Source organism: Anopheles marshallii, chromosome 3 (genome assembly GCF_943734725.1).
Source record: "Anopheles marshallii chromosome 3, idAnoMarsDA_429_01, whole genome shotgun sequence".
NCBI lineage: Eukaryota > Metazoa > Arthropoda > Insecta > Diptera > Culicidae > Anopheles > Anopheles marshallii.
Window position 1 is genome coordinate 59,731,273 of NC_071327.1, and position 17,755 is coordinate 59,749,027.

General features: G+C 46.3%; 3 protein-coding genes across 3 annotated transcripts; 2 read left to right on the forward strand and 1 right to left on the reverse strand.

Annotated features, from left to right (window-relative positions):
* The first annotated feature begins 3,467 nt into the window (after nucleotides 1–3,467).
* On the forward strand, nucleotides 3,468–3,886 carry LOC128715291 (uncharacterized). The gene is made up of 2 exons (XM_053810173.1): nucleotides 3,468–3,482; nucleotides 3,551–3,886. The coding sequence occupies exons 1-2, from the start codon at nucleotides 3,468–3,470 to the stop codon at nucleotides 3,884–3,886; spliced, it is 351 nt and encodes a 116-aa protein (XP_053666148.1).
* Nucleotides 3,887–5,026: 1,140 nt separating this feature from the next.
* LOC128715262 (putative protein TPRXL) lies at nucleotides 5,027–5,603 on the reverse strand. Its single transcript, XM_053810143.1, has 2 exons — nucleotides 5,465–5,603; nucleotides 5,027–5,394 (listed from the first exon to the last, which is right to left on the reverse strand). The coding sequence occupies exons 1-2, from the start codon at nucleotides 5,601–5,603 to the stop codon at nucleotides 5,027–5,029; spliced, it is 507 nt and encodes a 168-aa protein (XP_053666118.1).
* Nucleotides 5,604–12,766: 7,163 nt separating this feature from the next.
* LOC128712926 (toll-like receptor 6) lies at nucleotides 12,767–16,814 on the forward strand. The gene is made up of 5 exons (XM_053807791.1): nucleotides 12,767–13,251; nucleotides 14,689–14,818; nucleotides 14,894–16,359; nucleotides 16,436–16,563; nucleotides 16,625–16,814. Exons 1-5 carry the CDS (start codon nucleotides 12,817–12,819, stop codon nucleotides 16,812–16,814), a joined length of 2,349 nt encoding a protein of 782 aa, XP_053663766.1. The 5' UTR covers nucleotides 12,767–12,816.
* The last annotated feature ends 941 nt before the right edge of the window (nucleotides 16,815–17,755 follow it).

The window sequence follows — 17,755 nt, forward strand, 5'->3', positions numbered from 1 at the left end:
TGCGGGGGAACACAAATTCGAAAACATTTCAACCAAAAATACCCTCCTTCACATTCCAACAGCTCACTGGGCCAAGAGCGGAAAACGAAGCACCCTGCACTATCGGGACGATCTGCCCGACGTTCTCAAAACAAACCTCCCAGGAACTCCCGGCCCTGGATCGCTGGCCAAGCTGCCGATTAACGTCAATAGAGCCAATCTGGTGTAAATAAAAGTTGATCCGTTGGGTTCCCGGCGGAAGCGACAGGGAGCCAACATTGGCGTGACGGTTACGGGGTTAGCGGTGTGGGAATTCGGAACTAATGGACACCCCAAAAATGGCCACGAGTGGTGCACTCTGAGCGAAGCGGCGAAAAATAACAAGCGATCGAAATAAAAAAGATGTCATTTACTTCATTTTTATTTTGCAGCCCTGAGGGATATAACATCCTCTCGGGGAACTGGGAACCCTGCGCTTCCTCCGCCTCGGAGAGCGGAAAAGGAAAATTAATGTTCGTTGATCGAACCGTGCGCTCACATGCCGAGACTGGTTTCGTATTGTCGATTGGCAATGTTTGATCGCCTGCCCCGGAAAGGTTGCGGTAAAGATTTTTGGGGCTTTTAGGTCGATTTTTACAATCACGTCGCCGATGGAACTGGTTTAGTGACGCAAAACCGAGCGGCCGTCTAGGTTGCGGGATAGTTCACAAAGCAGAAGGGCCGAACTGTAGCGATGGATGAGGGTAGGAACTGGAGAAGAAGTTCTGGCATGCACGTTGGACGGTGCCACTGAACGGCAACGGTAGGCAGCTATTGGCCGTGATCTGAGCCATATGTTTTTAGTGCGTCAACTGTCTAAAGAATCGTCGCGCTTTGATAATAATATTAATGATTGCAGCTTACATTCGCAACCCCCATAGGGTGTGATTCAAATTGATGTAAATTGTGACAAATTACTATGAATAGATGACAGTGCTAGCCGTTTAATGATAGTATATTGTTAAGCTCTTAGCAAAATTCGACCGAACTAAATGTCACACGTCTGAGAGTAGATCGTCAATTAGCAGTTGTAACACATTCGTCAAGTAGCTAAGCGTAAAATTAGGTAGCATCCATAAATTACCATGTTTAGCTGGTGGATAACTGCGCGTGCGATTCTGCCCCGTTTCAGATGCAGATTTATACCAATCAAACGATGGAGCCGCACGCAAAAAGGAGCCGGTCGGTTGTTTTGGTACACGCCCCGATTCGCTCTTGATGGAGAAGTTCATGCCAAATCAGTTCGACTTTAGATTTCTGTATGGGGGGACATAACAACAGAACGAGAAAAGGCTCAATCAGTCGATAGAACACCGAACGACATTAAAACATCGAACATGAATGGGAATTTAAAGGGGCATCCATGCGCGATCGTTCGGGAGGATTATTTTTAAATGCTTTAGCGGTAAGGTAGATTACTTTAGAAGGGTTTCTTAACGATGTAACTTTCACGGCAAAAATTATGCAGAGACAAAAGCATTTTATTCTTGAGTGATAGCTTAGGCAGGCTTAGAATATATGTGGTGAGAGAAATTTCGGCTTTGAATATCGATCGAGTCCACTCGGAATTTCGGACGCTTTTGAATGTTGGGGTAAATGTAAATCTGAAAATGCTTTTAAAGTTAAATATATAAAAGAAGCCGATAGATGATGGTTGGTGAAAACGAAAAATAAATTAAACATCTTGACTACTTGGCTTGCAGCATCTTGACTTCAAACTCCGGACATTCTTCACGAATTGCTTGAATATTTCCATACCCCAAAACTCATACTTTCGAACTATAACTACACCACTTATTAATTCAACATGATTGCCATGATATTCTAGACTAAATTTCTTAAGTTACTGGCATCTGTTTGGTCGTAATTTTGCGAGAGATAAATATTTTCCACTTCCTCAAAATCGTATTTAATTTTGCCCGGAATTCAAATCATAATTTTTCACCTTGTGGCATATTCCGAGCAGCCGTAATAAATTGTAATTGCATACAGGCTCTCAGAAGAAAATCACAACAGTAGATGGGCAAATGTTACGTCGAGGGGCTTTGTTCTGTTTCCAAGATTGAACTATTTTCAACCCGAAAGAATTTGATAAAAATACACGTAAAAGGCATGTTTATTTAGATGTTTTTCGACGATGATAAGTTTATCATCATGCGCGGTATGCTCCCAGCCTGAGATCCTGGAGCACAAATTTTCAAAGTGTTTGAGGGTGTCTTACGCTTGGAGCATACTGTTGCAAGAAATTGCAGTCATCGATCCAAACCATTCCCTAAACTTCCCTTCCCTCCTCTTACCTGTCTTAAGTAACATTAGTTCAAGTAAGAGGACTCTTATCCTACGTTTGCTTGCAAACTAAATCATCCACATTGTTGGAAACAACAATGCTACGATTGATTTTATAATCCTTAAATGTTCTTTGTAAAACTCTGTACGTCATCCTTTCGTGTTTTCCCTTCATTTTGTTAACTAGGTTGTAAGTTGTTTTTAATAAACAATTTAAAAAAAAGTTAAACACTAAATAGTTGAACTTTTAGCATACAAAACATGTTATTTGTGAACCTTATTGGCTAACTTTCGATGCTGTCCGATATTTCAATCAAATCGTCCGTAATATGAAATATAGCGTCAAAAGTTTCGGTTCGTATCGTAATAATGTTTAAAAAAGTAATATGATGAAATTAAAAATTGTTTATTTATTATGAAATTATGAAATTTAAAATATATATTACACTTTATTCCCAACCACAACCACATAAATTCATAAAACAAAACGTACGACTCAGAATCCAAATACGAACTACAGCTTCGTGTGGGAAAAGATCGCAACTTTACATTGTTTTGCGGTTTGCATACAGTTAGGGGCTTACAAACATCGAACAACATCGAACAGCCGTAATGCTGCAGGGTTGATAGTATGAATCATATATTTAAAATTTATTTGAAAAGTTGAAATGAATACCTAAGTTGCTTGAAATAACAATCGTAGAACGTCAAAAAAAACATAAAAATAAAAAAAATTAAATAAGAAATTAATATTTTTTTCACTTTTACTAATGTTAGCGTACATGTTTGTATAAAATAGAACTATTGTTAAAACTTAAAAAGTATAGTATGATTAAGGATAAAAAAATAACAAAATATCTTTAACCACGTTTGACACCTTTGCTGTAAAGGGTGATTCGTTTAGAACGAATGTAACGGTCACTGTGGTTACATGAATGGAAGGAACTCTTCCCCTGGTAGACAATTAATTCACAGCAAACAATAGTGTATTGTGTTGTTGCTTTTTTTAAATTCATCGTATACCGCCCACACCACCAAGTACTGGTAAAATAATAATATTTAACTTCGATCTAAATAAATTGTAGTAACAGAAAAGTGCATCAGTTGGAATTGGGACTTTCAAGCGCTTGGAAGAGGTGCCTTCGGGGAGCTAAGCTTGCAACATGCTTCAAGGAATTGTAAGCTGAAACGCAAACACCTTCGGCAACATTTGTAACTGGTTTTTGTCATTTCTTTTATTTTTCAGTATCGTCTTTTCATATTGATTTATCTGCTAACCGTCGCGTGCGAAGTCACCCGTCAGCAGCCACTTGAGCAACCGGACGGAGCGCTGCCCGACGCGGTAAAGGAACCAATACCGCCGATCTATAACACACCACCACAACCACCGGTAAAAATTTTACGCGAAGCCAGCCCCATCACGGAACGGGAAAGCATGAAAGTGTCCGACGAATTGCAGCAGTCAGCGTCGTACACCTACAGCTACTACCGGCCGGTCTATTATCCTGGCGTGTACTATTCGTACTATCCAAGGCATCGCTGGTATAGTCCGTACTATTACTACAACTGGTGGTATTACTGATGAGATGGATGCGTGAAGGTCATTTACAAAGGAAGCAATGATACTCAAAGCAGAGCGTGGAATATGAACAGAAAGAGAAAAAAACGCCCATTCAAATTGCGTCATTAGGAACAAGATTGCACATTAGGACAGCACGAGAAAAAAAAAAGATCGGAAAGAATCGTAACAGAACAAATCAAGCGCTGTGAATTAAATCAACTATAGGCGATAGAGTAGAAGAACCTAGAAACAACCCTGACAAACGAACAATTGACTTTTTTTGCGAGTGTAATTTAATAACCCAAACCACAAACGTTCTGGAAGTAGACTCATAAATACGAAATTAGTTTTAGGAGGCTAAATTTACTGAAAGTACTTCGAGCCGATTGAAGCTTTTGAGTCGAAACAAAACAATCAAAAAGACATTCATGCGCATTGTCGATTAGCTGACGAACGTTTGAAAATAGGAAACAAACACGTGCCGAAGGGCAATGGAGCGTAGCGTAGACGTTTTGGGTGTGTTACTAATAAAGAGTCACTGATGCAATTTTTCGGTGTTAATTTCCTGCACAAACGCTAGAGTGCGAACGCAACCTTCACCTCGAGGAGACACCCCTGCCCGCTTCGGTCCGTGTTGCCAGTGGACGGTTCTGCTACGGTCGACTTCAGGTATGGGCCCGTTATTTATCCGACCCGGTTCTGAGGCTCTGAAGGTTAAGGTTTGTCGTAGGCGTATAATAGCGGCAGAGAACCATTCGGAGGATTCGGAAGAAGTGAAGCGAATGCCAAAGCGTAATTACATAGTATAATGGAACCCGGTTTATTCTGATGAGCAAAGTATCACAATATGGTCGATGAACGCTTATAAATACGTGCTGAAGGTACCCCAAATAGTAAGCATTACGCACAATGTATAAAGAAACAGATACCCCTTCCTGACGCATACATTTAGTTTGGTTTAGGCTTTTGGATGCATGCCTTTGCCTGCTCTCACAGAGATACAAATCTCTCCACCCCTACCAGCTATCTCCTCTCCAGAATTTTGCACATTGTACGCCAAAATGATAATCAGCCTCACAACGCTACGTCCCGAACGAGTACAAGAAGCATTTAGACGCCCTCGCCATCACCGCTACGCTAATAGACCTGAAATTTCGAAACTCAATTTTCAGGCAGTGGATCATCAACATCGTCCAGCGAGAGGCTCGTCTTGGATGGTGCGGACGTGGACGAGTCAGCAGCGTCGGACGAAGATTGGGAACTCACCGGCGTTAGCGAACCGGACACCTTCAGGCTGCCGCTGTACGACGTCGACTTCACCTCGTCCGACGAGGAATGGCTGCTCGAGTACGACTTGTAGGACGGGTAGGACGGGTGCGATGAGTAGGATTTGGAGGATGAGCTGTCCCAGCCAGAGTTGTGCGAGTTGCCGGCATGTTTGGCCAAGAACAGCAGCTTACCGCCACCGATGCCAAGTGCGATACCCTTCACCACCAGCGCCCCAATACCCGCCAGACCGGTAAAGATCACTGCAGAATAGGGAAGATTGAAGTGATTGTAAAGGCAGAACCAGATGCGGATCCGTTGCCCGCCACCTACCAGTCTTTGGATCGATATGAAACGCGGATTCAGCCGTTTCCAGATCGTTGGTGTCACTGTCATCTTCCAGCTGTTCACTCCACACCAGCCCGATAATCAGGATCAGAAGCAAGGTGCTGCTGCTACCGAACAGTTTCATTGTCGTGTTTTGCTTTTGTAATGTATTTCGCGAGCAGAACAGCAAGCAATTGCAACCCCGAATGCACACGAATGCTGTGTTAAACTCCTGAATTCACCACGCTAAACACGCCAGCGATTGTGTCCACTATGACAACTGTGTACGCAGCCTAAACAAACTGAAAACTTGGCACGAACTAAGCAGAAGATACACAAATCACCGTGCCGTGCTGTTGCGACCGACTGACCCGAGCTTGGACATCAATGTAGCTTTTTATACGACGCAACGCAGCATCAGCTTATCGCCCGATGGTTCGGGCCCGCCGACGGTTCGAGGATCCTTCAAATTGCGGGCCGTGCAGCGCCCATTTTCGGTACGGATCCAACGGCTAGCAAATGGTGGGGTACAAATGACGATTTGCCGCGGCACCCGAATCGAATCGAGGCGTGCATTAGGCGTTCGCGGGCTATGTTTTCGGTCGGTCGCAAATCGATCGTTCACAACTAGGGCGAATTTAAAAACAAGGAACTATCGCCGTGAAGGCTATTTGATCGGTTTCCAAGTGTGTTTATGCTGCCGGGTTTGAATACTTCGCTGCTAATTCACTTTGGGACACTACCAGGTGACTTGATTGCAAAACTGCACCTACTACGATTGCAAACTGGAACGGTTCGATAGGAGCGCAGCGTATCGCAATGACCTGAAAACGATCGTTCAAGCTCGGGTGGATCGAGTAGGCTCATCCACAGGCAGAAGACCCATTAGCGTTATGTTGATAAGACCGAATGGAACATAAGCAGCTTCGATCGAAGGTGTTGAAGACCACAGCCATCGACCTTGGAAGTCGAGGCGCGTCAGCGCATTGCCCTTTGCAGCATAACCAGCACGTGGACCATCACGTTCATTTGCCAAATCTTTCTCGTCAAACCCCCCTTTCCCTGTGTACATTCCGATCGAGAGGATAGCATTGGGCAATGTGCAGATGAAGGACCTACGTTTGTAACAATCGGTTACCATTGCTCAGAAGGATACTTAACCTGAATCAGCCCCAAAAGCACGTCCCGCTAGTGTGTGGTGCAAGCAGCATCCCGATGCGCACATTGCCCTGGGTCCGATCCGTTAATTGGCAGTCTCGCAGCCGTAACGGGGTTTTGCATTGGAGAGCACTCATGCTGTTTGTTGTGTTGCTCGCCGCCGAGGATGGACCATTACCAAACTGCAATGCACGCTCCACGCGCACGGTCGGTGTCTTCAAGATCGCGCGCTGCAATGCGCCACCGATTGAAGGTTCCTGATAAATCGGAACTTTGTTCGTAAAATTATTGACCTGAGACCTCTCCGGGGGTTTTTATTTTTGTGAAGGTATTGTAAACATTATGATGTTGTCGTGTGACTGGCAGCTACGGGCAATAGGTGAGGTCGCCTGGTCAACACACGCCGCGGGAATGGAAGTGGTGAAATGGAAATCTATCAAATTAACTCACCCCTCCCCGAACGCGATGCACATCTTCTTGGCGTTTGGGGCAAAGTTTCGTTCCGATGACCGCACCGACTGACGCCATCCCGGTGACACCGTCCCCACACAAGATAAACGAAGTAGGTTGGCCAGGCGGTCGGTCGAAAAAACTAGTTTGGTTTTTCGTAAAACTCGTGAGGTTTTTTTGCATATTTTCGATCCGAATGTCGACGGAATCGAATGCAACCGAAACGTGTCAACTCGAGTTGGTTGAACTCGGGGGCGGTTATGCGCACAAAGTTATTGTTGAACCTTAAAAAAAAAACATCTCGAATCAAACAATCAAGCGATTGGGTGAAGGTTAAGTGCGGATGAGCGCGATGGAGGTAGAGAGTGTGTGTATTCTTCAACCGAAAAGGGTAATCCACTAGAGCTTTCCTGCTGTCAGAGCCGGTCTTGGTGATACGCACGGCGATAATCTGGTTCGAGCATAATTTATTCCGCTTTGGGTTATGTAATGCGTGTGAGTCAATGCGTCCTTGAGCTATCCTACCGTGAGCGACAGACCTTGAAAAGGCACTGGCACTGGTGGGTGATAAAACTGGCCCAGTTTAGGGTTTGGGCAGCGGGGTTGCAACGAATGTGACATTGTAAATATCCTCATTTGAATATTATAAGCATGGCAAGATGCATTTCTAACGATCAAACAGATCCCCTACACCTCTCGACCATATGGGGTAATGCTTAGGAGAGTTGGAACAACAACCAAAAATCGAATAAGATACGAAAATGATCGAGCGCAAAATTGGACGAAGCAAAGCTGTTATAAAAATAAATATACGTGCGATAACAGTTTTACCTAATGCAGCTTTATAGCAAGTGTCCTTCAGATTCACTCAGTAGAAAGAAACCATAAACCGGATGTTATGAGATAAGGAATGAGAGGGGGATCGCCTTTTACAGCATAAAAAGATTTTTTTTGTTGGGGGAAATATATTCAAACACAAGCACCATTTCTAGTCGAAGCGATGCGCGGGTCGGTCAAGCGATAAGAAGAAAAGGACATCGAGATTTGAAAGTGGATCTTTCGGCTGAACCGGCGAACGACGTGGAGGTCAGAAAGTGTTTGTATATCAATGCCGCAATTTTCGCCTTGCGAGGTGAACGACTTAAACCACGGTGGAGTGTTTGGAGAATTCTCGAACCGTTCAAATTTAGTTAATTTAACGCGATTCGGGTCCCTCAATGTACGATCGCCGCATGTTCTACACAGCACGAGCAGTAGCCTTGAATAAAAAAGCAGTGTGCAAACAAATGCACAAAACCCCGCTAATGTATACAGACAATTACGCACGATCAACAGCAACCGCCATTGGCGCGGACCGATCGCAAAAGGGTGCAGCCAGTGTGCGGAAAGGGTGGAGTAAATTTTCAACAAACAGTAACAAAAACAAAAACCCCGCAGTTCACGGGTCCACGGGGCGAGTGGCGGACGATCCAGCACAATTCGATCGCCATCGACAAGTGATCTTCATTCATTCGTACGAAGCGATGTTCACACACGCCCAACCGGGGTAAATCCGTACCGGGGTGCACAAAAAAATATAAGAAGAGCGACACTATTAGCAGAAACATTTCACACTTTCAGCCGCTGGTCGGTTAAATCAACCTTTGGGCCTTACGGTTGCGAATTGCGAGGCGGCACGTTATGCAACGCACAACACATTGATAAAGCGCCCATTTCCGTGGCCAAAGTTGCAGCATGCTTTGGGTTGGATTCAAACAACCACAGTTTCACGGTGATGTATCTTCCTTCCCATTGGATGGGCCAATAATTTTCCCGAAAAACAAACACAGAAAAAGGGAAACGTTTCTTCATGCTGTTGAAGGTGTGCATGCCAACCGCAGCATAGCACAAGCCACGTATATTTCTTTGTGGCATTCGAATATCGGAGCAGTGTTTCGCTCACTCTCCGGCCACAGCGGGAAAGGCTCTAACTAAACCGATTCCAGTTTGTTGTGTGAATCCCCACCTCCCCAACCAATCGATCAAACCGATGTCCCAAATCGCATGATTTAGTATGCGTGCTAACGTTTAGCGCCCTAAAGCAAACATCGTATTGACGTCACACGCGGTAAGGTTCGTCGCTTAATGCCAACCGTTTTTTTTTTTTATTTTTCGTTTTTCGAGCGAGCAAGAATATTTTTCGTTAGCACCACATTAATGCCAACCAGAAACAATGTCGCAACCGTAACTGTGCTAACAAGCGCGTTCAAACGCTTCTCCACCCTCCCCGAAGGCGCGCTGGCTCTTAGGGAAAACAAAAACCAGCCCCCATCCCGGTCGGGGGGTTCAAGTCTCCCGCTTGAGTGCAAGAATGCACCGATGCATTGAAGTGCGCGATCGTCGCACGTAACAGGTTTGTAGTGGTGTACACATCGGCACTGTTTTCGTGCGTTACACATTCAACAGCTGCTGGTGGGTGGGTTTCTCGCTCACTCCGTTGCATCGTCTCTTTCTCTCGCCTTTACTACTAAATCCAATCGTCTGTCCACTAAGGTAAGCTTCAGTCTTACCGTCTACCGTCTGGTGATTTGTTGCCGTTTTCTTTACCATTCGCGATCGTTTACTTTCGGACCCGTTCGCTCTCGTGCCGCTTACCAAAAACACGTCAAAGTTTCTTGTCACTTACGCTCAAGTTCCCTGCGTTTCGCGCTGGCCAGCTCCCAACAAACTGTCAAGGTCGCCACCAAGTCACCTATCACACGACTGGTGTTATAGCAAACCAAACAGAAAAAGAGAGAGAGAGACGCAACGAATGTGAAGAAACGAGACACACAATGCGCACGAGACGCACACACAGTCCAAGTGAACGTGGTGCACATGGTTCAGTGTTGCGCTTTTTCGCGGTTCACCATCAGTTCTTCGCAGATCGACCGTTTGCGTGGTCGTTCTTGCTGTGTGCGGTTTGTCACGCCAGTGCAGGTTTGATCGCGAGTTTGGGTCCAAGTAAGTCACGATGTGCACCCGTGATATGTGCTCGGTAAGTGTCACAATTCCCCTATCTCCAGCGATCTGCTGGGAAATGTTCATAAAGTGAGTGTCATTTTTCCTTTTTTACCGTTCCACCCCTAAACAGCAGCTGATGGTTACCGCGGTAGATGGACTGGTCAACGCAACCAAGTCGTCGCTCGAGTTCGCCGAGGTCGACGGCAGCTTGATCGGGTTGCCCTACCAGCCCGAACATTCCGACGGGCTCGATCCAGACGCAATCGTGGACGGTTCCTTCGATCTGTTGGTGAAAAAGTTTTGTAAGATTTGTTCCACCCAACTCCGCTCGCTGTATCACTTTTTCTGGCACCGAAAGAGTAACTTGGTTGTCCCCTTCTTTTCTCACCACAGTTCGTGACGCTGGTGTTCTTCATCTATCTGGTGCAGATCGTTAGATTCCTAACGCTCCCGCTGCGCGATCGGCTCGAGCAGCGCGAGGAAGCGCAACGCCTCAAGCGCATCTGCATGATCATCGTCAAGGCCATCCTGTCCGGCAGCCCAGGCTGCTGAGTTGCGTGCATGTGTAGCGAATCTGCTGATCGCAGACGAAGCCAGACCAGAAGACCCACACACTTTCGTGGCTTTTTGCGCTCTTTGCGGGCCACAATTATAGTGTCATTGTTTCGTGCTTCGCCAACACAGTGCGAGTGTGATGCTTCCTTACGACATCGGATAAATATGCGTGTGTGTGTGTTTAAAATAGAGAAAAAGAGAGAGAGAGAGAGAGAGAGGGAGGGGTGTAAAAAGAGTGTTTCATGATGCAATTTCCACACACCATGCGGTAGTATCGTTAGTGACCGGCGTGCGTACGTGCAACGTTTGCTGGAATTTCGTGTCCTGAAGCTTAAGAAATGTCTCCATACACCCCGTCCGCCCATCCACCCCACACCCGGGGGTGTAGTGTTTTTGTTTTTCTTTTAGTTTTTGGACTGTTCCGTAAGCAGCAACACGTAAATTAATTCGAAAGTGACACTTTTGATAGGTCGGTACCGTGGACGGTATGTTTGCTGGCCATGGTTTTGTTTTGTTTAAAGCTGCCCTTGCTGTGATTACGAAAACGCAAACTTACGCTTTAGTTTAACCGTGAAACATGGTTGGCTTTAACGTGCCCGAACGGGGGAAACAAACGTTGGTGGAAATTCAAAACAAGCATTAGACATTAAGTTCCCATGTACGTGACACCTGCCAAGCGCTTCAAAACTGTTGGGTGTTTATTTAGAGAAAGATAGCGACTTTGTGAATGGAGAGAATATGTTATAGTCGTACTCATTAGCTATAAGGATTATGAACAGCACGAGACTGATGAAGTAAAAGCTGCCCGCCAATGCGTGGAATACACCGGCACGAACCGAGCGGTTGAAGTCATTTAGAAAAAAAACAACGACGAACCAGTAGTAATGTAGCCGACTCGAATGTTACTCCATTTCATAACGAAACGAGAGTGAAACGGTATCGTAAAACCCATTACGAAAGCAGAGTATATGGCCAACATGTTACCAAGAACTGACCCTCCCCCCCCACGCCCCCCTCCCACTGATGTCCGTCGATATGTACGTTAAACATTCACAGCTGCAATGGGGCTCAATTACTGACCTTACGCTGCCGATCTCGTATGTTGCTACCTGCAAGGATCCGGATCTGAGAGAAAATCGAGATCGCCCTGATCGAAACCGGTTCCCGATTGGGGGGGGGAGGCTATGACAGCGATGGCATTGAAAACCGATCATCCTTGTCCGTGGTAGCAACGTTTGTGAACTTAAGCGAAGGTAATAAGAGGATCGAATCCATAAGGGACAGAAGGGCAGGCGAATGCAACGACCAGGAAGATATTAATCACGTCAGGAAGGTGCAATGAACGACTGGTACCGGGTATGATCCGGAACATGGTAGTGTAAACGGTGCGAAGTAATAAAGATTGTACAATATAAACCCGTAAGCAATACAAACCTGCCGTTTCATCTCATTTTACACCATTATTGGATTGATCTGATTGAGAAATTATTAAAAAATTGAGAAAGAGAGCTCTCACTTTCAATGTGTCTAATCGATTGTGTGCCATAAATGTTTGCTTTCGTTAGTATCAGATTTATAATTGGTTTATTGGCGTTCAATAGCAAACGAAAGCCACCGGTTGCTTCGGTGGGTAATTGCTATTCTAAAATAATCAACAATCCCCTGTTCGCCTATCGGAATTTATCACCTCCACAAGCCATCGAAGCAGCTGACCAAGACTGTAAACAAATCCCTCAACAGGCAAGTAAACAAGTGCTCCGCGCTTGTTTCACTGTCTTTCGCGCTGTACTGTGACGCTCAATCGATTGGTAAGATTGTCGTGCGCGCTATCAGAAGATTATCGCGGAACCTTACAAATGTGCTCGATAGTTCAAAAACGGAACTCTACAACCGGCAAGAGGCACTAATCGAAACAGAATCGCCGAATAACTAGCGAACGGTCGCAAAACATGACGAACGTCGGACCTACTTTTTGTCTCGGACACTTATCAGCTGCTGGACGGTACCTACGATAATGGCTACCATTATCAGATAATGCACCATCCGCTACGCACCGTACTGTCCACCGGGTCCACGACCAATCACGACCCGATAAGGGCTGCTGCCGTACTACCGGACGTCGATACCCGATACGCGCCGCAGGTTATCGGTCCGCGCCGGTCCTCAGTGGCTTACCAACGGTTCGTCCGGCAGGTTGGTAACGCGTCGATCGAATGGAAATATCCGCGCCGTACCGTAACCTTACCGTGCTCGTGATTGTGCTGCTAGTGCTGCCCACCGTATATCGAGCGGATCGTGCCGTGGTGGTGACGGCCACCGACGCAACCGTAGACCCAACCGACTGCGATCTGCTCGGTTGCGGTGGCAGTTACGCGTGTTACGGCAATGGGTGGCCAAACTATTTGCCCCACCGACCGGGCGAACGGTACAACATCCCGCTGAGTGCGTTCCACGTCGGGTCGAGTCTGCAGCAGGGCCAGCCCGAATGTTTGCTCGGCAATGCGAACAACTACCTGCCCTGGGTGACGGCGGAAGGACGGCTTACCGTGCGCCAGGGCCGGCATGCACTCGACCTGTCCAACCTGCGCCTCAACGACCGCGGTCTCACGAGTTTGGTGCAGGGTGTCAGTGCACTGGTGCCACTTGAAGTTAGTATTGGGTGAAAGAATTCCATGACGCGACCGATGACTGGCCGATGTCCGGCATACGGTTGTGCCGTGGCACGTGTTTTCTGCGTATACTAATACGATTACTAAGTGTGTGTGTTTGTACGAGTGGGCGGATGGATCGGTTGGCCATCGATCGTCAACGAATGTTTTGATTTGGTGTTGCTTGTGCCGGATTCTGGAACTTTATCGAGCACTCTTCCGCTAGCAAGACTACCACACCACAATCAGTGCTTTCGAGCTATCGAACGGAAAATGATAACGGCAGAGTGTTTCGTGTTGCCTTCTGTTCGTTTTTTTTTTTGTTTTATCTCGGTGTTAACAAGCCCGGTGGAAAGGAAAAGCGCAATTAACCGGCAGAAGCAAAGGAAGAACAAAAACATACAACGCATCGATAGCAGTGATGGAAGGAAAAAGAAGCGTTCGATAACTGGTGAAGGTGGTGATTTCGATTTCGATTTCGGTAACCTTGGCAACGGGTGGCACATCGATGGTGATCTTCTGTGAAATGGCGGTGGAGGGAGTGTGAGCGAAAAACGCGGGATAAAGATTAGAATTGCTCGATGGGCAATGGTGTCGTTTGGTGGAAGAAGCTAATCCATGGAATAAGAGTAATTTCTGTGGCTTTTTGATATCGCAAGTAAAAATAAAGCCACATCAATATGTCATTCTTAATGCGAGAGTATTCTTAAGCCGCTTTTGATTACTAATGTTACTAGGAAGAATCGCTTAACAAGCGCTGAATTGTATTACGGCAGAAGAATGCAGATGAGTGCTTTAACAAAACAAACACTGCCGGATGTGCGTAATCAAAGCCACTAGCAGGCTAGCGTCAACGACAAACATTCCACTTACAATGTGCGCAACAAATAAGCTACTTCAAACCACCATTGTCCGACGGGCGAAGAAAGTCAATAACGACGCGGTGAAGAACTAACCCTGTAGACTACAAAATCTCCCCGGAAGATACCACCATACGTTTTAATAATCGAAAATCCTTACGCGTGACTTGAACAATTTTTTTTAACCCGGTTCACCATGTCGGAGTTGGAACCACGGTGCTCCGGTACGGTTATCGATAATCCGTGCGAATTAGCGTTATCTTGATGAGGGATCACTCGGACAGACTTTCGTGCACCGTCGAATGCTTGTACGCCGTGTGGCTATCGATCGGAACAGATCCTACCATCACCGTGCGTAATCTGGCAAACCAAACAATCCATCACCACCGTTAAGTAAAGAAGCATCTACACGGCCTCGTTTGTGACTAATACGTCGAAAAGGGGCTGTTTGCATGTGATATATTGCGCACAACAACACCAAATCTTTCGCGATGATTCAGTGTGCACGGTGTACGCCATTGGGAGGCAGTGTAATGCGTCAAAATAGTTAGCATATTTGTTTTCCCAAATTCCACAGGAAGTACAACATCTAACGATGGCGTACAACGAGCTTACCGTCATCCCATCGGCAACGCTGAAAACCTTCCCGAACGTACGTCTTCTCTCACTGACCGGCAACTTCTTTACCGAATTTATCGAGGAATTGGGTAAGTGTGTCGTGTTGATCGCGTTCGAAACGCTGAGTAACTCCATCTATACCTTCCGTTTGTCTATTATTGCAGCTTCGCAAAACAGGCTGCCGCTTCTGTCCCGACTACGGGTGCTCGACATGCGAAACTGCAGCTTGCGAACGCTTCCGGTAGATTTTTTCAAAAACGTTAACCTGCAATACCTTTTCCTATCGCACAACTACATCACAACACTGCCGGCGGAGGTATTCTACCCGATGCGAAACTTGCTGCACCTAGACCTGTCCAACATGGACACACGCCGGACCGGCGAGGAGCGGATCGAGAATCCGTTCATGAAGCTGATCGCTGGGGTGGATCTGCATCAAGACATCTTTTTCCCACTCATAAGCCTAGTGTTTCTCGACCTGTCCAACACCCGGCTCGAGTATCAAGCGTTCATTGCGCTGCGCTCGATCCAGCGGCGGGTGAAGTACGTCAGCTACTGCAACATCGGGCTGCCCGCGATCGTCGACTATCTGTTTCTGGCGAAATCGATCGAGATGCTTGACATCTCGTACAACGTTGGCGTAGCGCAATCGCTCCATTCCGCCAGCTTCACGCTGCTCGCCAACAGCCTGGAGGTGTTGTACTTCAAAGACTCGATGGTGCAGCAGCTCAGCTGGTTGGCTCCGCTGCAGAAACTGCGCGTGCTGAACCTGCGCGGCAACATACTCCGCATGCTGCACCGGGAAAGCTTCGAAAATCTGAGCAATCTGGAGCAGCTGGATCTGAGCTACAACTACATATCCGCCTGGAACCAGCAGATCCTTACCGCTACGGATGCGCTGCAGAGTGTAAACCTGCGCAACAACAGCATCGTCATCCTGACCACCGATATGCTGTACGATTTCTCGCGCCTAAGCGCCATGGGGTTGGGCGGAAATACGATCCAGTGCTCGTGCAACTACGTGAAGTTCCTGCGCAACATTGTCCACAACCGGACGGATGTGCCGGGTGCGTACACCATTTCGGCGGAACCGCTAATCGTGGGCAAGCACGGCCTCGCTCCGAACCCAGCGTCTACCAAGCTGTCGCTTCAGCACGTCCAGCTGTTCGATTACGACGAGTCGGAGTATTTGTGTATGAACTTTACCAGCAACCAGAAGCTCGATCCGCTGGAGCTCCAGGACTGCATGATAGCGGACGATGAGCTGATCAACGCGGATCTACCGGACGTGCAGGATAGGGAACAGGAGCATGCGAAGAATCATACGCTGGTGTACATACTCGTGAGCGTGGCGATCAGTTTCCTGATCGTGTGTGCCGTCGGGCTGTTCTATTACTGGTTCCATATTAAGTACTTCTTCAAGATCATCAAAAACTCGGCCGTGCTGAGCTTCTTCAACGACGATAAGCTTTATCTGGACAAGAGCGGACTGCTGAAGGAGGCCGACTTTCATTACGATGTGTTCGTGAGCTACAGCAATGCGGATCGGACCTGGGTGTTGGATCAGTTGCTGCCGAACATGGAAGGTGTTAGTCAGATAAATTTATGTTTGCACGAACGTGATTTCGAGGTACGTAGCTATTGGAGGCAGTTCTGAAAGAACCGAAAGTCCAAAGGGTTCCATTTAATTCCGCAAACTTTTTCAGGTTGGATACGGAATTCTGGAGAACATTATTTCGTGCATGGATCGGTCACGCTGTCTGATGCTGATAGTGTCCGAAAGCTTCCTGCTTAGTCACTGGTGTCAGTTCGAAATGCATCTAGCCCAGCATCGGTAAGAAGGGTGCAGTCCCGTCTGGTTTGATTTCTCGATTTAATCTTTGCACTTCTTGTAGGTTGCTTGAAACTCGTAGAGATGAACTTATTTTAGTACTGCTGGAGGATCTTCCTAAGCGCAAGTGCCCGAAAACGCTCAGCTATCTGTTGAAAACGAAAACCTACATCAAATGGCCGACGAAGTCGGTGGACGAGCAGTTGCTGTTTTGGAAGCGATTGCATAAAGCATTGTTGGCGGCAAAAAGATAGCATACCGTCAGGCGCTGCGCGCTGAATTCACCACCGTTCTATTCACCATGGTTGAGTTCACCGCAGTAGAACAGTTCGGGTGTGTCGGGCTTGTCGAAGCGATTATCGTACATAAATCGTTAAATATAATGCGCACACCACTCGTGACTGACATGTTTTGGGTATGTAATAGGTATTACATTTTTTGTAATCATACCGCGTACGTTCATTATTGAAGGAATATTTCCTTTAGTTTAATAAATAGTGTACCTAGTGTATATTTATACAAATCGTATTTAATTATTCTTAAATACAGGGGGGCTTAACTTATGGGCTTAAATATATCTAAAAAAATACTAAAATCATCCAACACAAAGTAAAAGACGTGAAGATGATCCTATCCATGTCCCAATAGAAGAATATCGTCTTATTGTTTAGAGTATAGTAGATTAAGCAATATTTTATTGCACATCAAAGCAACCCTTGGAGTAAAAACAGAACGAACTGCGAAAAGCAACGGAATAAACGATTCAAACGACTTCAACGCAACAACAAGCGACGAACCTCGCTAGCACGATGCTCTCAAGAAAGCTGCCCGCGAGAGACGTCAACCGGCACCGGCAGCCTGTGCTCAGCTGAAATATGCAGATTTATGAAGCCGGTTCCGTACACGCCACCTGGGCTGGGGAAGACTCGGTTTGTTTTGATTAGGTTGAGCGTCGGCACGCTTCGACGGAGCTGTTGTCGCTTTGGTATGAATCATCGACTATCAACCACCAACAGCTGATACGGAGTAGTTGTCTATTTTGGCAACGAATTGTATAACGAATCGATATCACAACCCTCAACTCCTACGCACTTCTGTAATAGGACTGGCTGGTTCGTTTCGTGGACAGATTTTCGTAACATTTCGAAACAATATTTATCTTCAGATTCAGCTACAAATTCAACCATAAAACGTA